Source organism: Lolium perenne, chromosome 5 (genome assembly GCF_019359855.2).
Source record: "Lolium perenne isolate Kyuss_39 chromosome 5, Kyuss_2.0, whole genome shotgun sequence".
Lineage (NCBI taxonomy): Eukaryota > Viridiplantae > Streptophyta > Magnoliopsida > Poales > Poaceae > Lolium > Lolium perenne.
This window is the reverse complement of record NC_067248.2, coordinates 152602191-152625028: the sequence shown is the minus strand read 5'-3', so window position 1 is coordinate 152625028 and position 22838 is coordinate 152602191. Positions and strand designations below refer to the sequence as shown.

Sequence of the window (22838 nt, the reverse complement as noted above, 5' to 3'; positions counted from 1 at the left end):
ACTAGGAGGTCACCCTCCAAGAGTAACAAGCTCACGGTCTCTCACTCGAACAAATCGTGGGGGAGAGCTCAACACTATGCAATGATGCAAAGCAAGAACACCGGAGGTGTTCAAGTCCTTCACTCTCAAATCCCACCAAAGCAACGAATGCTAGGATGAGATTGGAGAGGAAGAACAAGGGGAAAAGTCAACCAAAGACTTCAAGATCTAGATCCCAAGAGATTCCCTCACTTAGAGAAGAAATGGATTGGTGGAAGTGTAGATCTAGATCCCCTCTCTCAAATCCTCAAATATGAGCAAGAATGGTTGGAGGAATCAAGAGGGAGAGCAAGTTCTTCAAATAGCAACAATGGAGGTGAGAGGAAGAGAAGAAGAACTAATTTGGCTCAAGGTGGAAGAAGCCTATTTATAGCTAAAGGGGAAAAATAGCTGTTGGGGGAAAAAGATAGAAAAAACAGCAGGAAAAACGCCCAGAAAAATAGCCCAGCCGGTTGCCAGGCCGGCCGATCGGCCTGGGCACTGAGGAGCCCGGTCGGTGGCCCGGTCCGACCGGCCCAGCAACCGGGAGGGCCAAACTGCGCTCACAGGCGGCGGATAGGCTGCGGCCGCGTGGGGGAGAGGCTGGCTGTGGCTGGGCCGGCGGGGCGGTGAGGCCCGCACCGGCCAGGAGGCCGACAGGCGAGGGCGCGCGCGCTGCGCAGGGAGCCGGCGGCCCGCCGCGCACGGGCGGCGCGGAGGCTTCAGCCGCGTAGGCCTTGGGGCTGAGAGGCGGCCCGATCCGGCGGGAGGCCGGTCCGGCCGGGCAGCGGCGGGCCGGTCGGTGACCGGGCCTGCGACCGGACTTGGGCCAAAAGGCCACCGGAGGCGGCCCGGATGGCACCAGCGCCGCACCCGGTCGCGGACCGGGTGGGCCGGTTCTTTGGGCCGGTCGGCCGGCTCCTCCCCTTTTTCTCTTTCCTTTTCTCCTCTTTCCTTTTTCTTTAATAACTATTGCTCCTGAACTCCGAATCGCATGAAACCAATTTTGTTTGGAAGATAACAACAAATGCTATCTTATAGAAAGTGAAAACCCAAGAATCTGTAGGAGAGGATTTTATCATGAATATAAAAGGTAGAACCTTATATCATGAATAACCGGTAAAATCACCCAACCTCGAAAACGCAATAGAAGATGCATGTGAACTCCGTTTTCGATGAACTTGGGCTTGTTGTAAAGCTAGCAACAAGCTCAAGAACCTCACACCGAGAAATACCAAGAAGCAATAAGAATGTGCAAAGTATGCAAATGATTGAGCTCCCTAAGACGATGTGATCAAGTTACCCAACCGAAAGCCCCTCTTAATAGTGCGGCTATCTATCCTATAATCCGGTCTCCCATCAACCACCCCGAGACCGGTAAAAGGAAAACCTATCAAGGTCATACCTTTGCCTTGCGCATCCCATCACTTGATCATTGTTGCTTCGTGTATACTCACAAATGCTCCCCCATACACAATGATGGGAAAGCTTCATTGATGCACATCTTCACATGTCCATTATCATCAAATGGACGGCAAGCTTCAAGTATGTGATTCACTTGAGACGCTCATCTTGAACTTGCCCAACTCAACCTTGTATCTTCACATACTCACATAAGATAGAGCATGGCTAATATTGAGTCCCACATAAGAACTCCATCTTCATTTCTTCTTATTGATCATATCACATATATATATCTTCATACCGATGATCTTGATGCCAATACACAAGATATACCTTTATCTTCATGGCATCCATACTTGAATCCAACACATGGAATACAAGTAGTACCTATGGAATATTCCTTCATATAAACTCAATGAAAACATTAGTCCATAGGGGTTGTCATTAATTACCAAAACCACACATAGGGGCAATGTACCCTTACAGTGGTATATCTCCCTTACTTCAGACAAGACGAACATGCATAGCAACTTACATGATATTCAACAAAGAGTAGTTGATGGCGTCCCCAGGAACATGGTTATCGCACAACAAGCAACTTAATAAGAGATAAAGTGCATAAGTACATATTCAATACCACAATAGTTTTTAAGCTATTTGTCCCATGAGCTATATATTGTAAAGGTGGAGAATGGAAATTTAAAGGTAGCACTCAAGAAATTTACTTTGGAATGGCGGAGAAATACCATGTGGTAGGTAGGTATGATGGACACAAATGGCATAGTGGTTGGCTCAAGTATTTTGGATGTATGAGAGGTATTCCCTCTCGATACAAGGTTTAGGCTAGCAAGGTTATTTGAAACAAACACAAGGATGAAGCGGTGCAGCAAAACTCACATAAAAGACATATTGAAAACATTATAAGACTCTACACCGTCTTCCTTGTTGTTCAAACTCAATACTAGAAATTATCTAGACCTTAGAGAGACCAAATATGCAAACCAAATTTAAGCATGCTCTATGTATTTCTTCATTAATGGGTGCAAAGTATATGATGCAAGAGCTTAAGCATGAGCACAACAATTGCCAAGTATCACATTATCCAAGACATTATAGCAATTTACTACATGTATCATTTTCCAATTCCAACCATATAACAATTTAACGAAGAAGAAACTTCGCCATGAATACTATGAGTAAAGCCTAAGGACATACTTGTCCATATGCTACAGCGGAGCGTGTCTCTCTCCCACAAAAGGAATGCTAGGATCCATTTTATTCAAACAAAACAAAAACAAAAACAAAAACAAACTGACGCTCCAAGAAAAGCACATAAGATGTGATGGAATAAAAATATAGTTTCAGGGGAGGAACCTGATAATGTTGTCGATGAAGAAGGGGATGCATTGGGCATCCCCAAGCTTAGACGCTTGAGTCTTCTTAGAATATGCAGGGGTGAACCACCGGGGCATCCCCAAGCTTAGAGCTTTCACTCTCCTTGATCATATTGCATCATACTCCTCTCTTGATCCTTGAAAACTTCCTCCACACCAAACTCGAAACAACTCATTAGAGGGTTAGTGGACAATAAAAATTAACATGTTCAGAGGTGACACAATCATTCTTAACACTTCTGGACATTGCACAAAGCTACTGAAAGTCAATGGAATCGAAATATCCATCGAACATAACAAAACTGGCAATGCGAAATAAAAGGCAGAATCTGTCAAAAACAGAACAGTTCGTATTGACGAATTTTATCAAGGCACCAGACTTGCTCAAATGAAAATGCTCAAATTGAATGAAAGTTGCGTACATATCTGAGGATCACTCACGTAAATTGGCATAATTTTCTGAGTTACCTACAGAGAAAACAGCCCAGATTCGTGACAGCAAAGAAATCTGTTTCTGCGCAGTAATCCAAATCTAGTATGAACTTTACTATCAAAGACTTTACTTGGCACAACAAAACACTAAACTAAGATAAGGAGAGGTTGCTACAGTAGTAAACAACTTCCAAGACACAAAATAAAAACAAAGTACTGTAGTAAAAACCATGGGTTGTCTCCCATAAGCGCTTTTCTTTAACGCCATTCAGCTAGGCGCAGAAAGTGTAAATCAAGTAACATCAAGAGACGAAGTGTCAACATCATAATTTGTTCTAATAATAGAATCAAAAGGTAACTTCATTCTCTTTCTAGGGAAGTGTTCCATACCTTTCTTGAGAGGAAATTGATATTTAATATTACCTTCCTTCATATCAATGATAGCACCAACGGTTCGAAGAAAATGTCTTCCCAATATAATGGGACAAGATGCATTGCATTCAATATCCAAGACAACAAAATCAACGGGGACAAGGTTATTGTTAACGGTAATGCGAACATTATCAACTTTCCCCAAAGGTTTCTTTGTAGAATGATCAGCAAGATTAACATCCAAATAACAATTTTTCAGCGGTGGCAAGTCAAGCATATTATAGATTTTCTTAGGCATAACAGAAATACTTGCACCAAGATCACATAAAGCATTACAATCAAAATCTTTGATCTTCATCTTAATGATGGGCTCCCAACCATCCTCTAGCTTTCTAGGAATAGAGGCTTCGCGTTCTAGTTTCTCTTCTCTAGCTTTTATGAGAGCATTTGTAATATGTTGCGTGAAAGCCAAATTTATAGCACTAGCATTAGGACTTTTAGCAAGTTTTTGTAAGAACTTTATAACTTCAGAGATGTGGCAATCATCAAAATTCAAACCATTATAATCTAAAGAAATGGGATCATCATCCCCAATGTTGGAAAAAATTTCAGCAGTTTTATCACAGGCAGTTTCAGGCAGTTTCTCGCGCTTTGCATTAGAAGTGGTAACATTGCTAACACCAATTCTTTTGTTATTATTAGTAGGAGGTGCAGCAACTTGTGTAGCATTAGCATTACTAGTGGTGGTAATAGTCCAAACTTTAGCTACATTCTTCTCTTTAGCTAGTTTTTCATTTTCTTCTCTATCCCACCTAGCACGCAATTCGGCCATTAATTTTATATTCTCATTAATTCTAACTTGGATGGCATTTGCTGTAGTAACAATTTTATTTTCAATATCCCTATTAGGCATAACTTTCGATTTCAAAAGATCAACATCAGAGGCAAGACTATCAACCTTAGAAGCGAGAATATCAATTTTATTGAGTTTTTCCTCAACAGATTTATTAAAGGCAGTTTGTGTACTAATAAATTCTTTAAGCATAGCTTCAAGTCCAGGGGGTGTGTTCCTATTATTATTGTAAGAATTCCCATAAGAATTAGCATAACCGTTACCATTATTATAAGGATATGGCCTATAGTTATTACTAGAATTGTTCCGATAAGCATTGTTGTTGAAATTATTATTTTTAATGAAGTTTACATCAACATGTTCTTCTTGGGCAACCAATGAAGCTAACGGAACATTATTAGGATCAACATTAGTCCTATCATTCACAAGCATAGACATAATAGCATCAATCTTATCACTCAAGGAAGAGGTTTCTTCGACAGAATTTACCTTCTTACCTTGTGGAGCTCTTTCCGTGTGCCATTCAGAGTAATTGATCATCATATTATCAAGAAGCTTTGTTGCTTCACCAAGAGTGATGGACATAAAGGTACCTCCAGCAGCTGAATCCAATAGGTTCCGCGAAGAAAAATTCAGTCCTGCATAAAAGGTTTGGATGATCATCCAAGTAGTCAGTCCATGGGTTGGGCAATTTTTAACCAGAGATTTCATTCTTTCCCATGCTTGTGCAACATGTTCAGTATCTAATTGTTTAAAATTCATTATGCTACTCCTCAAAGATATAATTTTAGCAGGGGGATAATATCTACCAATAAAAGCATCCTTGCATTTAGTCCATGAATCAATACTATTCTTAGGCAGAGATAGCAACCAATCTTTAGCTCTTCCTCTTAATGAGAAAGGAAACAATTTCAATTTAATAATATCACCATCTACATCCTTATACTTTTGCATTTCACATAGTTCAACAAAATTATTAAGATGGCGGCAAGCATCATCAGAACTAACACCAGAAAATTGCTCTCGCATAACAAGATTCAGTAAAGCAGGTTTAATTTCAAATAATTCTGCTGTAGTAGAAGGTGGAGCAATAGGTGTGCATAAGAAATCATTATTATTTGTGGTTGTGAAGTCACACAACTTAGTATTTTCAGGAGTACCCATTTTAGCAACAGTAAATAAAGCAAACTAGATAAAGTAAATGCAAGTAACTAATTTTTGTGTGTGTTTTTGATATAGCAAACAAGATAGCAAATAAAGTAAAACTAGCAACTAATTTTTTGTATTTTGATTTAGTGCAGCAAACAAAGTAGTAAATAAAATAAAGCAAGACAAAAATAAAGTAAAGAGATTGGGAAGTGGAGACTCCCCTTGCAGCGTGTCTTGATCTCCCCGGCAACGGCGCCAGAAATTTGCTTGATGCGTGTAGTTGACACGTCCGTTGGGAACCCCAAGAGGAAGGTGTGATGCGCACATCGGCAAGTTTCCCTCAGTAAGAAACCAAGGTTTAATCGAACCAGTAGGAGTCAAGAAGCACGTTGAAGGTTGATGGCGGCGGGATGTAGTGCGGCGCAACACCCGTAGATTCCGCGCCAACGTGGAACCTGCACAACACAAACCAAGTACTTTGCCCCAACGAAACAGCGAGGTTGTCAATCTCACCGGCTTCTGTCAGAACAAAGGATTAGATGTATAGTGTGGATGATGATTGTTTGCAGAAAACAGTAGAACAAAGATGTGCGATAGATTGTATTTCAAGATAGAGAATTGGACCGGGGTCCACAGTTCACTAGAGGTGTCTCTCCCATAAGATAAACGACATGTTGGGTGAACAAATTACGCTTGGGCAATTGACAAATAAAGAGGACATGACCATCCACATACATATTATGATGAGTATAGTGACATTTAATTGGGCATTACGACAAAGTACATAGACCGCTATCCAAAGATGCATCTATGCCTAAAAAGTCCACCTTCAAAGTTATCATCCGAACCCCCTCCAGTATTAAGTTGCTAACAACAGACAATTGCATTAAGTATTGCGCGTAATGTAATCAGTAACTACATCCTCGAACATAGCACCAATGTTTTATCCCTAGTGGCAACAGCACATCCATAATCTTAGAGGTTCTTGTCACCCCTCCAGATTCACGGAGACATGAACCCACTATCGAGCATAAATACTCCCTCTTAGAGTTACTAGCATCAACTTGGCCAGAGCATCTACTAATAACGGAGAGCATGCAAGATCATAAACAACACATAGACATAACTTTGATAATCAACATAACAAGTATTCTCTATTCATCGGATCCCAACAAACGCAACATATAGAATTACAGATAGATGATCTTGATCATGTTCGGCAGCTCACAAGACCCGACAATTAAGCACAATGGGGAGAAGACAACCATCTAGCTACTGCTATGGACCCATAGTCCAGAGGTAGACTACTCACTCATCACTCCGGAGGCGACCATGGTGGCGTAGAGTCCTCCGGGAGATGATTCCCCTCTCCGGCAGGGTGCCGGAGGCGATCTCCTGAATCCCCCGAGATGGGATTGGCGGCGGCGTCTCTGGAAGGTTTTCCGTATCGTGGCTCTCGGTACTGGGGGTTTCGCGACGGAGGCTTTAAGTAGGCGGAAGGGCAGGTCGTGGGGCCACACGAGGGCCCCACACCACAGTCGGCGCGGCCAAGGGCCGAGCCGCGCCGCCCTATGGTTTGGCCGCCTCGTGGCCCCACTTCGTCTCCTCTTCGGTCTTCCGAAGCTTCGTGGCAAAATAGGACCACAGGCGTTGATTTCGTCCAATTCGAGAATATTTCGTTACTAGGATTTCTGAAACCAAAAACAGCAAGAAAAACAAAGAATCGGCACTTCGGCATCTTGTTAATAGGTTAGTTCCAGAAAATGCACGAATATGACATAAAGTGTGCATAAAACATGTAGATATCATCAATAATGTGGCATGGAACATAAGAAATTATCGATACGTCGGAGACGTATCACTTATCACGTAGGAGAACCTCGATGAGAAAACAGTTAAAACGAAGCAATCAAAGAGTTTGGCGATCACTGGTACGGGAAGAACCCGACTGTATGGCGCAGTCATACGACCCTCCGATGTCTTCGTTTCTTCAAATAGTTTCACCCCGTGCAAACAGATCAGAGATCCAACATTCGTAGATACCAGAAAACGCACTTCGAAAGGGATCTAGAGGGGGGGAACTAGCAGAAGGGCACCGATCCTCACCGGTACTCAGATCCAAGGAGGCTTGGTAATCATCTCCATCACCATCAGCTGCACCAACACCATCATCATCATCATCAACCATTCCTATGTTGTTGTATTTCTTATATTTTGGTGTATATTTGGGCAAGAATTCATTCCCCTTATGTGTTTGATCTATTTCATTACCATGATGATGTATCCTACCTCTACGTGTGAGTAGATTCCTTAGTTTTTGGGATATGGTGAAACCCTAGTTATGGATTATAATTGAAATAAAGATGTTTTATTCATTTCTTTGTCATTGTGTATTAATTGTCTCTCTTGATACTGTATGAAGTCGACCATGCAATATTTGCCTCTAAGAACAAGAGAGGGGTTTTCCCTTGGACTTATTGAGTGTTCATCCATAGCCATGAGATCCTAGCAGAACCTTAAATAGTAATGTACTTAAGTGGGTTTCCCTTTACATTACTATGGTTATGAGAGGACGGTTGAATAGATGGTTGGTCTGCAACTGCCCTATGTGTAGCTTCTCCCATAAATATGCATAAAAAATAGCTAGAATATCCTAATCTTTGACATTCCAAACACTAGAGGTGAATCCAGGATTTCCCCATAACACTTTATCCCCCTGCAGTTTCAATACCTTTACAACGCATTGTTTTCTTTTTCATTAGTTACTTTTAGCATTTTTATTTTCAAAATTAACTATAGCCGCTAGGCTGTCCTCTCCTCCTCGGTGGTTTACCAGTTGCTCGCTCTCGATCTTGATCCGTGGTTCTTCAAGGCTGTTGACAAGCTGCGGCGTGGGTTTCTCTGGGCTGGAGCTCAGGACGCGAAAGGAGGCTGCTACGTTGTCGCTTGGCACCTCGTCTGCCAGCCGAAGGCGCTTGGTGGTTTGGGTTTGCGCAACCTAAGGCTCATGAACACGGCTCTCCGCTCGCGCTGGATGTGGTTGCAGCGCACCTCTGTGGACAAGCCCTGGGCCGGCTTACCGATCACGGCTTCGGGGAACACAGTCAGCCTCTTCAACACCTCCGTTCGCATCAGTCTTGGCCCCGGCGCTACGGTTTTGTTCTGGGAGGACGCATGGATTGGGGGGCTCACTGTCGATTCCATTGCGCCAGCGATTCTTCAGCTCGTCAAGCCAGCCATGTGGCGAGTCCGTACGGTGCAGCAAGGGAAGCTGAACAATGCTTGGGCGCTGGACATCTCCGGGCAGCTCAGTGTGGACGCCGTTGTGCAATATTTGTGCCTGTGGGTAGCAGTCTCCCGAGAACTGCAACAGGTTGACGACACGGCGATATCTGACGTCTTCAGGTGGAAGTGGACCGCCGACGGATGTTTTTCTTCCAGAGGTGCTTACCGCGCGCTCTTCCATGGCACCGTTGGTCTGCCCGCGGCGCCGCTGGTGTGGAACTCTTTTGCGCCGTTGAAGTTTAAGTTCCACGCCTGGCTTGCTCTGCGGCGGCGATGCTGGACTGCGGATCGACGCCTGCGGCACGGCCTGCCGTCTCATACGCTTTGTCAGCTTTGTGACGCCTCCGACTAGATGCTCGATCACCTGTCCCTGCACTGCCCATACGCACGTGCGATCTGGGCCGGGCTCGTCGCGCAGCTTGGTCTGCCGGACATCACTCACACGGGCGACTTCGGCATCAACGACTGGTGGATGCAGGCGACTGCCAGGTTCGCGAAGGTAGATCGCCGCTCGGCCAACTCTCTGATCATGCTAACGTTGAGGTCGCTATGGCTGGAGAGGAATGCGCGGGTCTTCGAGGATAAGCGCTTGCCCCATGCCATCACGACGCGGCTCATTGTTGATGAGTGGCATGAGTGGGTTAGGGCTAGGCAGAATGGTAGGCTGCCGGGAGAGTGAGGGTTTCTCGCATTCAGCCGGCACCAAGTTGGCGCTAGGCACCCCTTGTTGTAATTCGGTGGATTGGGACATCTTTGTCCATCTTCTCTCTTAATGCAATAACGCGCAGATCTCCTGCGGGTTCGCTAAAAAAAAAACTAGCTACACCTACGTGTGCACTTGCAGTTATCACGCCAACCATGGTTTCATCTACTAAAACCACATCATTAGCAAAGATCATACACCAAGAAATATATCTTTGTATATCATTAGTCACCTCATCCATCACCAACCAAAACATGTATGGACTCAATGGTGACCCTTGATGTACTCCTATCGTAATTGGGAAGGTATAGGTATCACTATCACCTACGTGAACACTTGTCATAACACGATCGTAAATATAAGTCTTAAGCTTTAGGATGGAGGTAGTATGATATGTTGTATATAACATATAAACATACTAACGATTTTGAATTTATATTTTGCATGTTAATTATTTTTAGTAAAAATTTGATTAAACCTGACATAGTTTTACTTGCTAAAAATAATATAAATCTTAAATTTTGGGATGGAGGTGGTATATTCCAGGGCCATATTGCCCTTTTCCTCTTCGATAATGGAAAAGGCTTCAGTTCCGCCGGAGGTTCCGTCTCGCGCGCCCTCCGGGTGGAGCATCGTCCGATCGGCCCGACCGCTTAGTTAGAAGGTTGCCACGTCTGCCTCCTTAATCAATCACTCACAGGCCGCTTTCTGTGTCCCATCTATCAACTGTCACGAACATGGTCGGCCCAAGCCTTATCCTCCCGACGCTCCCATGTCTACTCCTTTGCCCAGGTCTAGGAAGGCTCGACGCCATTGAATTCGCCTGACACAGACGTTGGCCGGAGCAGCTTCGAGATCCAATGCGGACGCAGCTGAATACCCCAATACTAGTGTCGCCCAACTAGCGGCCGCGCGCCGCAACACGGCTGCGCCGTTCTCCGTCGTCCGCCGCCGCGCGTCCACACCTGACGACCCCTCCCTCTTCACCTAGCTACCGCGACGCGTTCTACAGGCCGGCTTCGAGGACAACGGGGCTCGCGCGCAGTTTGTTCTGCAGGCCGGCGTCGAGCCTCCGTAGACCGGCTCCGGTCTGCCTCCTCCAAGGACGCCGGCGGCGAGCTTTGCGATGCTCGCAAATATTCTCCCCTCGGCCGATTCACCATGCTCCTGAACATCTCTCATTCGACCGTGCTCGCTGGCTGCTCCCGTTCGTGCCTCCTCTTTCTCCCGCGCCAACGGGAGAAAGCTATTGCCGGACGAAGCTGCACACACTGCGGGGCGAAGCTGCACGGCGAATCGCAGATGCTACCATTGGTCAAGGCCGATGCTACAAAAGGGCAAGGGGGGGTGATGTAAGGATCTCACCAGAGACTGCAACAATGCGATGCTACAATGATATGATTTTGTTGCTTTAATTATTCTGCATTAGTATAATTTTTTTACTACTTGATCTCCAGCGAGGTCTCCAGCAATGTCTCCGACAAGTTCGATTTTTTGTGACAATAGCACAAAATGTTGCAATGCTATAGTAGTATATATTTTTGGCTATAATTGTTCTGCTATATTGCTATTTTAGTACTGTACAAATTTTTGCTATGACGTCTCCGATGAATTATTGTACTCCGGCGAGATCTCCGGCGAAGTACGGTGCTTCGGCAGGGCGAAGTCTCCTGCGAGCTCCTTGTCTAACAGGTCTTTTGTTTCTTTTTTTAGACGAACTTTTTTTTTCTTTAATGAAGCAAAAGGGGATTTCTTTGCTGTGACGGGATTTTGACTAAAAATGGACATGTGTCGCTCAGGAAGCAGGAGGCTGGAACAAGATTATCCTCCGGGATCCTCACCGGCGCCCTTCGATAATCCCCAAATGTCTTTTTTGCTACTGTATAAATTAACTACTGATCCAGCCGAAGATTCGGTTCGATTCTGTTTCCAACGAAGAATAGATAAAGAAGATGATCGCAGGCAGACGAGAGTGGCGAAATGCAAGACTTCTCTGCCATCTCCATGACTCTATCACCAACCAATGATCCAGACACCTGACCTCGTTCCCGTTCCTATTAGTTGACCACCCGCATGTGTATTGTGTGGAAGCAAAACACTGTGAGTCTGTGACTCTGTGTCCATGGAGCTCCTTCCTTTCTTCCTCCTGCTGCTCATCGGCGCCACCGCCGTGGCCCACGGCGAACCGGCGTACCCTGGCTACGGCGACGACGACGCCGAGCCGACGTGCGGCGTGAAGGAGGAGTCATCAGCGGTGCCCGCGCCGGAGAGGCGCGAGGAGTTCGACGGCGGGCGGATCCTGGACATCAGCCACTACTACCGCGAGGACATGCCGGCGTTCGAGTCGGCGGAGGGCACGCCGGGGTTCCTGCGGCTGGCGCGGTCCATGCGCAACGGCTCCGACATCGCCAACTTCTCCGAGCTCCGCCTCACGGCGCACTCCGGCACCCACGTCGACGCGCCGGGCCACGTCTTCGAGCACTACTACGACGCCGGCTTCGACGTCGACACGCTCGATCTCGCCGTCCTCAACGGTACGCACGCCGCCCCTGTACGCTTTTTCTCAGCTTCTTGCTAGGTAGCTCGGCGTCGGCATGTGATTTATTTGTTGTACAGATTATCATCACCTGAATATTTTTGAACCTGGAAGTTTGTATGCGCTGTGCAGGACCAGCGATGTTGGTTGATGTTCCAAGGGATAGCAACATAACAGGTAAATTACAGAGTCCCCCGCATTCTTCATATTCAACAACAAACATCAGGTTAATATAAAGCTAAAAGCTGACACAGTTCGCAAAAAAAATTACGGAGTATATAAATCTGACACGGTAGAATGTATATAGGTGGTAGACCGTAGTGCCAGCATCTCTTCTATGTCTGAACTCTGTATTTTGAAACAAACGAATCTCACAGGCCGGGTTGCCATTTGGCTCCAGTTATGAACCCGCCTTTCTGTCCTACTTTTGAGCGGTTACCACTGATAATTGGTCACAAACCAGAAGATACACCACAATATGGTTACAGGGCCTCTTCGACTCAAAAGATTTACATGTCTTTTTTTAAAAAAATCGTTAGGAATTTTTTGAGGGATTTTATTGGTATAACTGAACCTTGTAGGGATTTCTTCTCAAGATTTATTTGCACTACATTTTGTAAGAGTTTTTTTAATCCACCCAAACCTCATGAAAAGTCCGCTATAACATCGCAATCTTACATTTTATATATATTCCAATATTTTTGGAATCCCTGAAAGCAAAGCGGCCCTTAGACTGAGACAAGCTTGGGTTTTCCGAACTATCATCCCACTCATACTCTTCTTTTCTCTTTCAATTTTCACCTGCAAAGAAATGGCCATCCATTTCTTTCAGTTTCAGGGAATGTTTTCTCTTGTGCAATATTTTAAGTGTGCATATTCATGTATGAAATATTAATTGTGCTTCCAAATTGTGAAGCCTTTTGTTGATGTTACTTGTCCTAATTAAAAATTTCAGTAATTACCTATAAATGTCACACGTCAAATTTTGAGTATTTGTAAGTAAGTAAGATGGGCCAACTGAGAAGTGCAAATAGTAACTTGTGAAGTTTGATAGCACAAGCGTGAATACTGATAAAAGTACATGTAGGTACAACTCTCTCTTCTTTTGAACTTTAAAAATGATACTTTCATATCATATAATATTTTTTTCTACCTCAAATTATATTTCAATTAATGGTAGGTAATGTATGTGCCCATATATTCATTAAATCACTCAAATGATTTTTTTTTCAGCTGATGTCTTGGAATCTCTGCATATTCCTAAAGGAGTCCGGCGTGTTCTGTTTCGAACCTTAAACACCGATAGGTAATGTCTCCATACTATGCATGCATGCAAGAGTTCCCAAAATAATTATCATATATAACTCAATTTACATGAGTAATAAATATGAATGGTGAAATTAAGCATACATTATTTGATTTTAGTTAATTTTAGGCTAAACGTTTTCATCAAAAAGAGAAATCTGAAATGGGAATCTACCCTAATTTTAATTAGGACAATGGCTTGAAATCTTTGTATTACATCTATTGTCGGCCATAAAATTTATGCAAAATTCTACAGAAAAATGTGAGGGTAAATTGACCTTACATTTACGTACACTTGTATAGTTGGATGCTCATGATACGGTTTCATCATAGTTTCACACTAGTTAACAACTGTTTGTATTTCACCTCTGAATCCACTCAAAAGGACACATATGTTGAAGACATCTAGATTTGCAATTATTTTTGCATCACAATAAAGCTCATTCGAAAAGAGATAAGCATACCTAAATAATTTTTCAATATTCCCCTATACTTAATGTTGTCTATGTTGTCCGCATAGTACATCATGAGACACTATATATTTATATTAGCCATCAATGCTTATATTTATTTTCAATGGATCATATTTTATATTTGTACATTTAATATATGATATTAGTTCATTTGATTGAGTTTATGTTTTTATTAGTGCAACATTATTATACTTGAGTATGACATATTTGATGAGTTACTATTTATTAAGACTGTATTATGAAGTATGAAATGTGTCAAAGAGAAACAAGATTTTTCTAATGCAGAAAGCTTATGTGGAAGAAAGAGTTTGATTCAAGTTATGTTGGCTTCATGGAGGATGGTGCTCAGTGGTTGATTGATAACACTGACATCCGACTAGTCGGTAAGTTGAAATATCCCATTGCACCTTCATAACAAGCTATATACCAATTTTGCAAGAGACAATTCTCACAGGTAATAGTGTGCTATTAAAATGACAACAAGACATTGCCCAACACGAAACCCGTTGATTCAAGTTTGAAATATTGCATGTTTTAAATAGTGCCGTGTTTACATATTTGCCAATTAATCTCCCATCCTCCTTCCGCCCTATCCTTTAATCTTAACATTCTAATCATGCAGGAATTGATTACTTATCTGTGGGAGCATATGAAGAATGTATTCCGGCTCATCTAGTTTTCCTTGGAAAAAGGGTAAGAATTTTACCATATGCAAGTGGTCAACTGATATCTGTCGTCTCATGATGTTATAACTGTGGCTAAATACCATTTACTAGAACCACCCTTGCCATGTAAGCTCTGTCAAAACTATGTTTAGCAGTTCAAAAGATGTTAAAAAATACATCTAGCTGCACAGAGGTGATAAATATTCCTTATAATCGTCAAAGTTCAAGATATATAAACCTCAATCATTTTGGAACATGTATATGATGTTGAATTCAAAATGATTTACATTATTCATTGGTATCCATTTCGCTGCCTGTCAACTTCATTTCTTTCAAGCGGATGGTTTTGATCCTCCGATCACAATCTCTGTGAGAACAAGATTAACACTTGTTATAAACCTGTTATTTTATTTCTTTTAGGAAGTCATCATTGTGGAAGCTTTAAACCTTGAGCATGTTGGCGCCGGAGTATACACCTTGCATTGCTTGCCACTAAGGTTGCGCGGCGCTGAAGGCTCTCCAGCGAGATGCATCCTCATCAAGTAACAAACCGTGAGACGTGTTGTCAAGAAATAAGGGGATATACAACCCATGTGAAGCGATTTTTCATAAAACTGAAGGTCGATCCTCATCCCACCAAGGCATCCGTGTGTTGCTTGTATAAATATGAAGTAGCAAATGTGCGTGTCTAGTTTCCAATGTACAGTAGATAGAACAGAGTTTGTTGTTCTGCAAGTAGTACAAGTTTTGTTGTAAAATTTGGAAGGTACGAACCCTGTAAAATGCTACTTGGAAGTGACTCGAAATTCAATAAGGCTAGGCTCAGGCCAATCTAGGTATGCCTTGGCTTGATGCAGGCCAGTTAATAAAACACAATTGAGAAAGTGACATGTTCAGTTGACTAAATTCACCTGCCTAATAGCTCGCAAGTCCTCCAGGCAGGAAGCTTTGTTTTGTAGGCAACAGGTTCTGTTTTTTTTTGACCTGGACTACGGCGGGCTTACGCCAGCCTGAACTTTTTATAGCCAACAAAAACACATGGTGGTACAAAAAACAAGGGAGATGAGAGGCTCCTAGGTAGCTAGGCAGCTAGGAGAGAGAGCTACAGAGAGAGCGAGAGAGAGGGGGGAGAGTTCAGGGGGGATCATATCCATTACACCAAGAATTAAGGAAGGAGGTTGAGGAAGGAGAGTTACATCTAAAGGCCCAGAGCCTAATGTCCTGGATACATCTACGAGTAACAAAGGAGAGGCTTTCCACAGCGTCGTTGAAAGTCTGAGCATTTCGTCGCTTCCAAATATTCCAAGCAATGGCCGTGTTGATGGTGGCTTCCTCGTAGCTGCAGCTTTTCTTGAGGCAGAGGTCGGAGAAGTTGGAGTAGTCAGCGGGGTCAAAGCCGTGGTGGAAGAAGTCCCAGACTTCAGTGGCCCGAGGGCAGAAGAGCAGCAACAGGTTCTGTAGCAAGACACTCAGCAGAAACTTGTGTCAGTTGGCGAATACTCTTTCTTGCTTCTTTCCTTCTGCTGAAGTTGTAATCAGAAAATAGATTTTCACTGTCCTAATAATAGTCCTACGGGAACTAAACAACTGGAACACACAATTTTTTTCCACGAACAGAGCGCTTTCACCTTTTTTTTTGCAGGAACACACAATTTTTTTCCACGAACAGAGCGCTTTCGCCTTAACTAACTACTAGACAACTGCAGTTCAATATATCACAGCATATGTAAAGCATGGTAACTAACTTTAGCCTTTGCCAACTTTGACTGCCACCATTCTCTGTTTCTCAAATTCGACAACGGAAGCAGCACAAGAGAAGCAACTGAATGCGCAGCTGAAGCGTAGACGTGATGCCAGTACTCTGTTCCGTTTGGTGATTTTCTGTCCGGTTTACAGCTGCCTATGGAATGAAGCACTGGGCAAGATCATCTTTCCCCAGATACCTGTACTGCAGCTGCAAGGCAAAAGAGGAGAAAAGAGATTGATTCCCGATGCTTTCCTTGGCGGTAGAGCAAGAGGATAGTCTCTCGCTCGCTTCATCTTCAGTTACTTTTTCCTTAGCAGCTTCTACATAAACGAAAGGGGCCGGTGATGGTCTCTCTCTCGCTTCTAGCTTCCTTTTCTCTTCTACGAATAGTCGAATACAGCGGAGCGAGCGAGGATGGGTGTTGGAGTTGGTCCGTCATCGTCGCCATCGTCGTCGAGATGCCGGAGCACGGGGGCAACCATGTCGGTCACGCACCGGCCACCGGCGTCGAGCAGCGGCAACTGCTGCTGCTACTGCAGCATCAACATCTACGTGAACAACAACGTGCAGGGGGTCACCAACTCCGTGCTCTTCGGGAGCAGCGTGGCCATGAGAGACCCTGGAGCTCGCGTCGTCTCGTCCCGCCGGCCGCCCCGCGCTGGTCGTGTTTGCCGCGGAAAGCGGAGGCGGCAGCAGAAGAAGATGACGAAGACGACGATGTGGACTGCTGCTGCTATGGTTTGCCTCGCCATGGTTGTTCTGATGCTGGGTGTGAGGCGTATGTAAACTTGTAAATGCACTTTGAGCTGGATTCAGATGCGTGGGCTTTTTCTAGGGCCAAATGGGTGAATTTTGAAACCAGCAGGATTTGACATGAATACACTGCAGTAGATTGCTTACCGGGAAATACCCGAAGTGAGCCCAAATGACATGAACTTTTTTTCCCACTAAGTTACCTAATTTCTTTCGTACAACATCCCATTTTGCACACCTCACAAATTTCTGATTCCATCATAGCCTTTATCCGCACTGATTTTAGGACCATTTTATTTCATTATAGCCTACTACAATCATTTCGAGTTATCATGCTTACATCTTTTCAAAATCATTACCCGTCCACTAAAAGACGGTACGATTCTCTGATTTAGTGGTGGCTAACTTTAGGTCACTGACATGTGGACCCTATGGTTGATGAGACACACATGCCAGTGATTCAAAGTCAGCTAACTTAAAAAAAATGAGCGACAATCAAGGAAAAAAATAGCGCGCTATAACAAAATAGCGTGGGTCTAAAAATACGCTATTAGCATGCTATAGCGTGCTATTAACGAATAGCGCGCTATAGCGCCAAAATAGCGTAGCGTCGGCTCTTCAAATATGCTATAGCATGCTATTAGCGTTGGAATAGCGCGCTATTTTTTTCCATGGCGACAATACTATGAAGAAACCAACAATGTTATGTTACTAATAGCGACAATTGTGTGCACGACATCGAGAATGCATGCGCGGAAGCTCGAACTCAAGCGTGTGAGACCTATCAGTGGATCACTGCCACCGCACTATGCCTCAGTTCACAAAGTCAGCTAACTTTGAGTCCCACAAAATTAGCCAATACGTGCCTACAAAAAGAGTGTTTCATAACAAGCTAACGTTGTTTTTTCTTCTTCGATCATGAGGAGATTGACCGATGTTTAATTTAGACTTGCAAATGAAAATTTTAGAATATGAAATTCTTTCGTTGTAAAATTCTAAGATTTAAGTTGCCATACATAATTTAATTCCACATCTCCTAAATTCCTTTCGTCCGAAAAGGCAAATGAGCTGGTAGTTCACTTTGCAAGAGGCGCGCACGTGTGGTACCATAGAACGACGATGGCAAGCATGAGCAGAATCACGAATTTCAGTTCAAATTTCCAGCAAATTTACCACTGAAATATTCATATCGAGAAAAACTTGCAAATTTATTTTGCAGCCCTCGCCGCGCCCGGCTGCCTCCCCCCTCTCTGTGGTCTTCGAAATCTCCATCTCGATCCTCTCTCGCCGCCGCCGCCGCCGCCGCCGCCGCGGAAACCTCCAAACTCGATCTTCCCTCCCCTCGATGACCGTATGAGATGTGCGGCGGCGGCACGCGCTCTCCTCCCCCTCCCACCCGCCGCCGTCCCCATCCACACGCACACCGCCGCCGCCGCCGGATCCCCCTCCCCGGCCGCCGAGCTCGCCGCCGCCGACGCGCTCCACGCGCTGCTCTCCACGCTCCCGCCCTCCCTCCCCGCCCTCCTCCCCAGCCTCTCCCTCCTCTCGCCGCGCCTCACGCCGCACACCGTCTCCGACACGCTCCTCCTCGCCGACCTCCCCGCCGCATCCCGTATCCGCCTCTTCCTCTTCTCCGCCCTCACCCGCCGCCTGCAGTCCCCGCTGCTCCACTCCCGCGCCGTCACCCTCCTCCTCTCCTGCTCCCCCACCACCGACGCCGCAATGTTCGACGCCCTCGCCGACGCCCGGGCGGCCGGCCTCCACGCCCCAGCCGCCGCCTTCGCGGCGCTCGTCGCCGCGCACGCCTCCGCCGGCCGCCACCAGGACGCCGTCGACGCCTTCTCCCGGATGGCCGACTTCGGGTGCCGCCCCACGCCCTTCGTCTACAACACCGTCTTCAAGGCCCTCGTCGACGGCGGCGTCATCCTCCTCGCCCTGGCGCTGTACAACCGGATGGCCGGCGCCGGGTGCGCGCCCACCGCGGCCACCTACAACGTGCTCATGGACGGGCTCTGCAAGCGCGGCATGTCGGGGGACGCGCTCAAGATGTTCGACGAAATGCTCGAGCGGGGGATCGCGCCCGGCGTCAAGATCTACACCGTGCTGCTCTCGTCCCTGTGCAGCGCGGGGAGGACCGGGGACGCCGCGCGGCTCCTCTGCTCCATGAAGGAGAAGGGGTGCCCGCCTGACGAGGCCACGCACAACGCCTTCCTCAGCGGGCTCTGCAAGGCTGGCAGGGTTGACGAGGCGTTTCAGCGGCTGCAGCTGCTTCAAGATGAGGGGTTTGCGCTTGGGCTCAAAGGTTATAGCTGTCTCATCGACGGTCTGTTCCAGGCCGGACGGTTTGACGAGGGCTTCGGTTATTACAAGGAAATGCTGGAGAAGAGCGTTTCGCCAGACGTCGTCCTGTACACGATAATGATCCGTGGTTGCGCGGAGGCTGGCAGAATGGAGGATGCCTTCTCGTTACTGGATGTGATGAAGGACAGAGGGTTTGTGCCTGACACCTACTGTTACAACACGTTGCTCAAGGCTTTCTGCGATGTCGGTAAACTGGATAGAGCTCAGTCATTGAGATCGGAGATGTTGCAGAATAACGTGGTTCCGGACTCCACAACATACACTATCATGATATGTGGATTGTGCAAGAAAGGACTCGTAGACAAGGCACTGCAAGTTTTTCGTGAGATGGGAGAACTTGGTTGCCATCCGACGGTTATGACATACAATGCACTCATCGACGGACTTTACAGGGTCGGCAGGCTAGAGGAAGCTCGGATGCTTTTTTATAAGATGGAGATGGGGAACAACCCCTCCTTGTTTCTTCGCCTCACCCTCGGTGCCAACCAGGTGAGGGACAGCGAGAGCCTCCGTAAGCTAGTTGATGGTATGTGCCAATCTGGGCAGGTGCTCAAGGCTTTCAAGCTTGTTCGAGGTATAATAGACAGCGGAGTTGTTCCTGATGTCGTCACATATAACACATTGATAAATGGACTCTGTAAAGTCAAGAATCTTGATGGTGCACTAGGGCTCTTCAAAGAGCTCCAACTTAAAGGAATCTCTCCTGATGAAATCACGTATGGGACTCTTATTGATGGGCTCTGGAGGGCACACAGAGAAAATGATGCCATGGTGTTGTTCCAGAACATATTGCGAGGCCGTGGATCTCCTAGTTTGTCCATCTACAATACTATGATGAGATCACTTTGTAGGATGAAGAAATTGACGCAAGCAATCAACCTCTGGTTGGATTACTTGCCCAAAAAGTACAATCTCTCAGTGGAAGATGAAGTAATCATTAATGCCCGCAAATGTTTTGAGGAAGGATCCCTGGATAAAGTAGTTAAGGAGTTAATCAAGATTGACCAAGAATATGACTCTGTAAGCGCAAATCCATACACAATTTGGGTGATAGGGCTTTGTCAGGTAAGGAGAATTGATGATGCTGTTAGGATATTTCGTATCCTTGAAGAGTTCTGCATTGATGTCACACCGGCATGCTGTGCTCTTCTTATCAATTACCTATGCTGGGAAAGAAATCTAAATGCAGCAGTTGACATCATGATGTATACATTGAGTAAACGTTTCATTGTATCGCAAGCTGTAGGCAACCGTTTACTTAGGAGGCTCTGTATCCGTTACAGAAGGAGGGATGCACAGACACTTGCATGGAGAATGCATCTTGTAGGATATGATATGGATGTATATCTTCGTGAGCCTACAAAAAGCTTGCTATACAGTGAATAGAAAAATCTGTAGTGTCGTAAAACTACAGAGCTACCCCCATGAGGGATGCTGATGTTTTGTTTTGTTCTGTATCAATTTTGTTAGGTAAACAGCAAAATAGGGTCTTATTCACTGATTTCTTACCTCTTGCAATGGATTTGTAACCCACCAATTGAGTTGTAACTTCAATAATGAGGCAAAAAGTTTATGTCTGCAACATTTATTACCCTCTTGTCGGCACAGTGCAAACATGCATTTACTTAGGGCAAGGCTGCGATATATTTGCACTGTATCTAATTTATTCTTCTCAGCTGCATCTAGAATGTGGTACATCCTCATGTAAGCATGTGATCAACAGAAGAAAGATTCAAAACAGGGCTCATAGAATGTTTGAGCTTTGAGTAATGCATGCTTGATTGATCATATTATACTTATTAAATAGAGACAACCATTTCCTGTTTTCTTGTACCGCCTTTATTGATTTTTTACCATCTTGTCATCCTGGAGGTGAAAGATGAACTGGGTAGATGCTCTGCAGGTAAAAGTTGACCAGATGAAGTTGTTTCCCTGACTTGGTTGTTTTATTAGTATTATGCTGCTGCACAACACTTACAATCAGCTTTCTTGTTGCTTTCTTCTGTGCTGAACTATAGTTAGCCTTTCTGTGATGGCAATACATTAGGTAATTCTGCCAAGTTGTTTTCTTATAATACTATAGATAATTCGGATTGCTTGAGAATACAACTATGTAGTAGCAACATTTGATGTCTAGCTTCAAATCATATTTGAAAGGGCAACTATTCAATTAATTTAATATTGTTCAGCTTTGATATTGTTATGTAGGGGCAAAATTACCTATCCGGCTTGCAAACCCGGCACCTTAATCACGGACCAAGTAATTCTGCTTCACTGGCTTTTATTAACAACTGTACTTATCAACTCGTGAACCCAGTGATTCTGGTTAGATGGTTATTTATTATGATCTCAATTGCAGATGCATGAACCTGGCCATTTTGGTTTGACACAGGTAAATGAACTTATTAATAGTACTATGAAGGCCAAAAGTAACTATGTGAATAACATAACATACTATCCTAATAAAACTTTTAACCATTTGCAGCAAGGTTACAGGTCAGCAGAACACACAGTTGACAGTATGAAGCAAATGAGAGTTACCAGGAGTGTGCCTTCTCTATGGTTATACACTGTGAATCAGGTTAACCGCTGCCTCCAGTTTCAGTTTTTGAGTCTTAGCCGCTGGTCGCTGGATTTTTAGTTCGTTTGTGTTCGACGAATCTGAGTCTGAACTCCTGGTCTCCTGCCGATCATGGTCAAATTTGAACGCCAATGTTGAGCGATCAATCTGGAGTTCGAAACCCATTCTAGAGAATATGGTAACTGTGATCAGGTACCAGCTGATTTGATGTTAACATGTTTCTGATTGTGTTATCTCATATAATAAACCATTGAACAAATGATTTAATGTCAGTGGATGCCCCTCGTAGCTTGAATTTCAAGATAAATTCAAATATAAACTTTGATTTATCTATTTTTCACGGGGACATGGAATAAACATGGAATAAGACAGTATCTTTTTGTAGCAATCTTTAAACAAAATGATAATAGATCGTGCAGTATATTAGTTAAGGGTGATATATGAGATTTACTTATTCAACTATGTTAATATTGCATTGAATATCAAAGTACATATCTGCTCAAGCAGTTGAGAGAATTGAAACTTTGACAAGGGGTGTAACTATGTTTCTTTTTATTCATATGCAGGACCGTACCATATAAATGGTGAAATCAAGATGGTTTTGCGCCTTTTCTTCGCTGATGACTGCACTGTCATATCGGAATCCAGTTAAGTTCTTTTTTACAGTGTGATTCCCTTATCATGTTTGCATTCATTCTCAACATGATTTCTACACTTAGGACTTCTTAAAATATCACCATCTTTACCAGTCATTGGCTTGAGCACTGCTGTGAATTATAATCGCATCTGGGTGCACAACCAATGGTC

At 44.5% G+C, this 22838-nt stretch overlaps 3 protein-coding genes across 3 annotated transcripts; all 3 read left to right on the top strand.

Moving 5' to 3' along the window:
- Positions 1–8629: 8629 nt before the first annotated feature.
- LOC139831629 (uncharacterized) lies at positions 8630–9259 on the top strand. Its single transcript, XM_071820941.1, has one exon. The coding sequence runs from the start codon at positions 8630–8632 to the stop codon at positions 9257–9259; it is 630 nt and encodes a 209-aa protein (XP_071677042.1).
- A 1130-nt stretch (positions 9260–10389) lies between these two features.
- On the top strand, positions 10390–15473 carry LOC127300274 (cyclase-like protein 4). Its single transcript, XM_051330374.2, has 7 exons — positions 10390–11302; positions 11410–12144; positions 12279–12323; positions 13380–13452; positions 14210–14307; positions 14547–14617; positions 15010–15473. The coding sequence occupies exons 2-7, from the start codon at positions 11733–11735 to the stop codon at positions 15133–15135; spliced, it is 825 nt and encodes a 274-aa protein (XP_051186334.1). The 5' UTR covers positions 10390–11302; positions 11410–11732; the 3' UTR covers positions 15136–15473.
- A 2836-nt stretch (positions 15474–18309) lies between these two features.
- On the top strand, positions 18310–21034 carry LOC127300273 (uncharacterized). The gene has a single exon (XM_051330373.2). The coding sequence runs from the start codon at positions 18443–18445 to the stop codon at positions 20834–20836; it is 2394 nt and encodes a 797-aa protein (XP_051186333.1). The 5' UTR covers positions 18310–18442; the 3' UTR covers positions 20837–21034.
- Positions 21035–22838: the final 1804 nt, after the last annotated feature.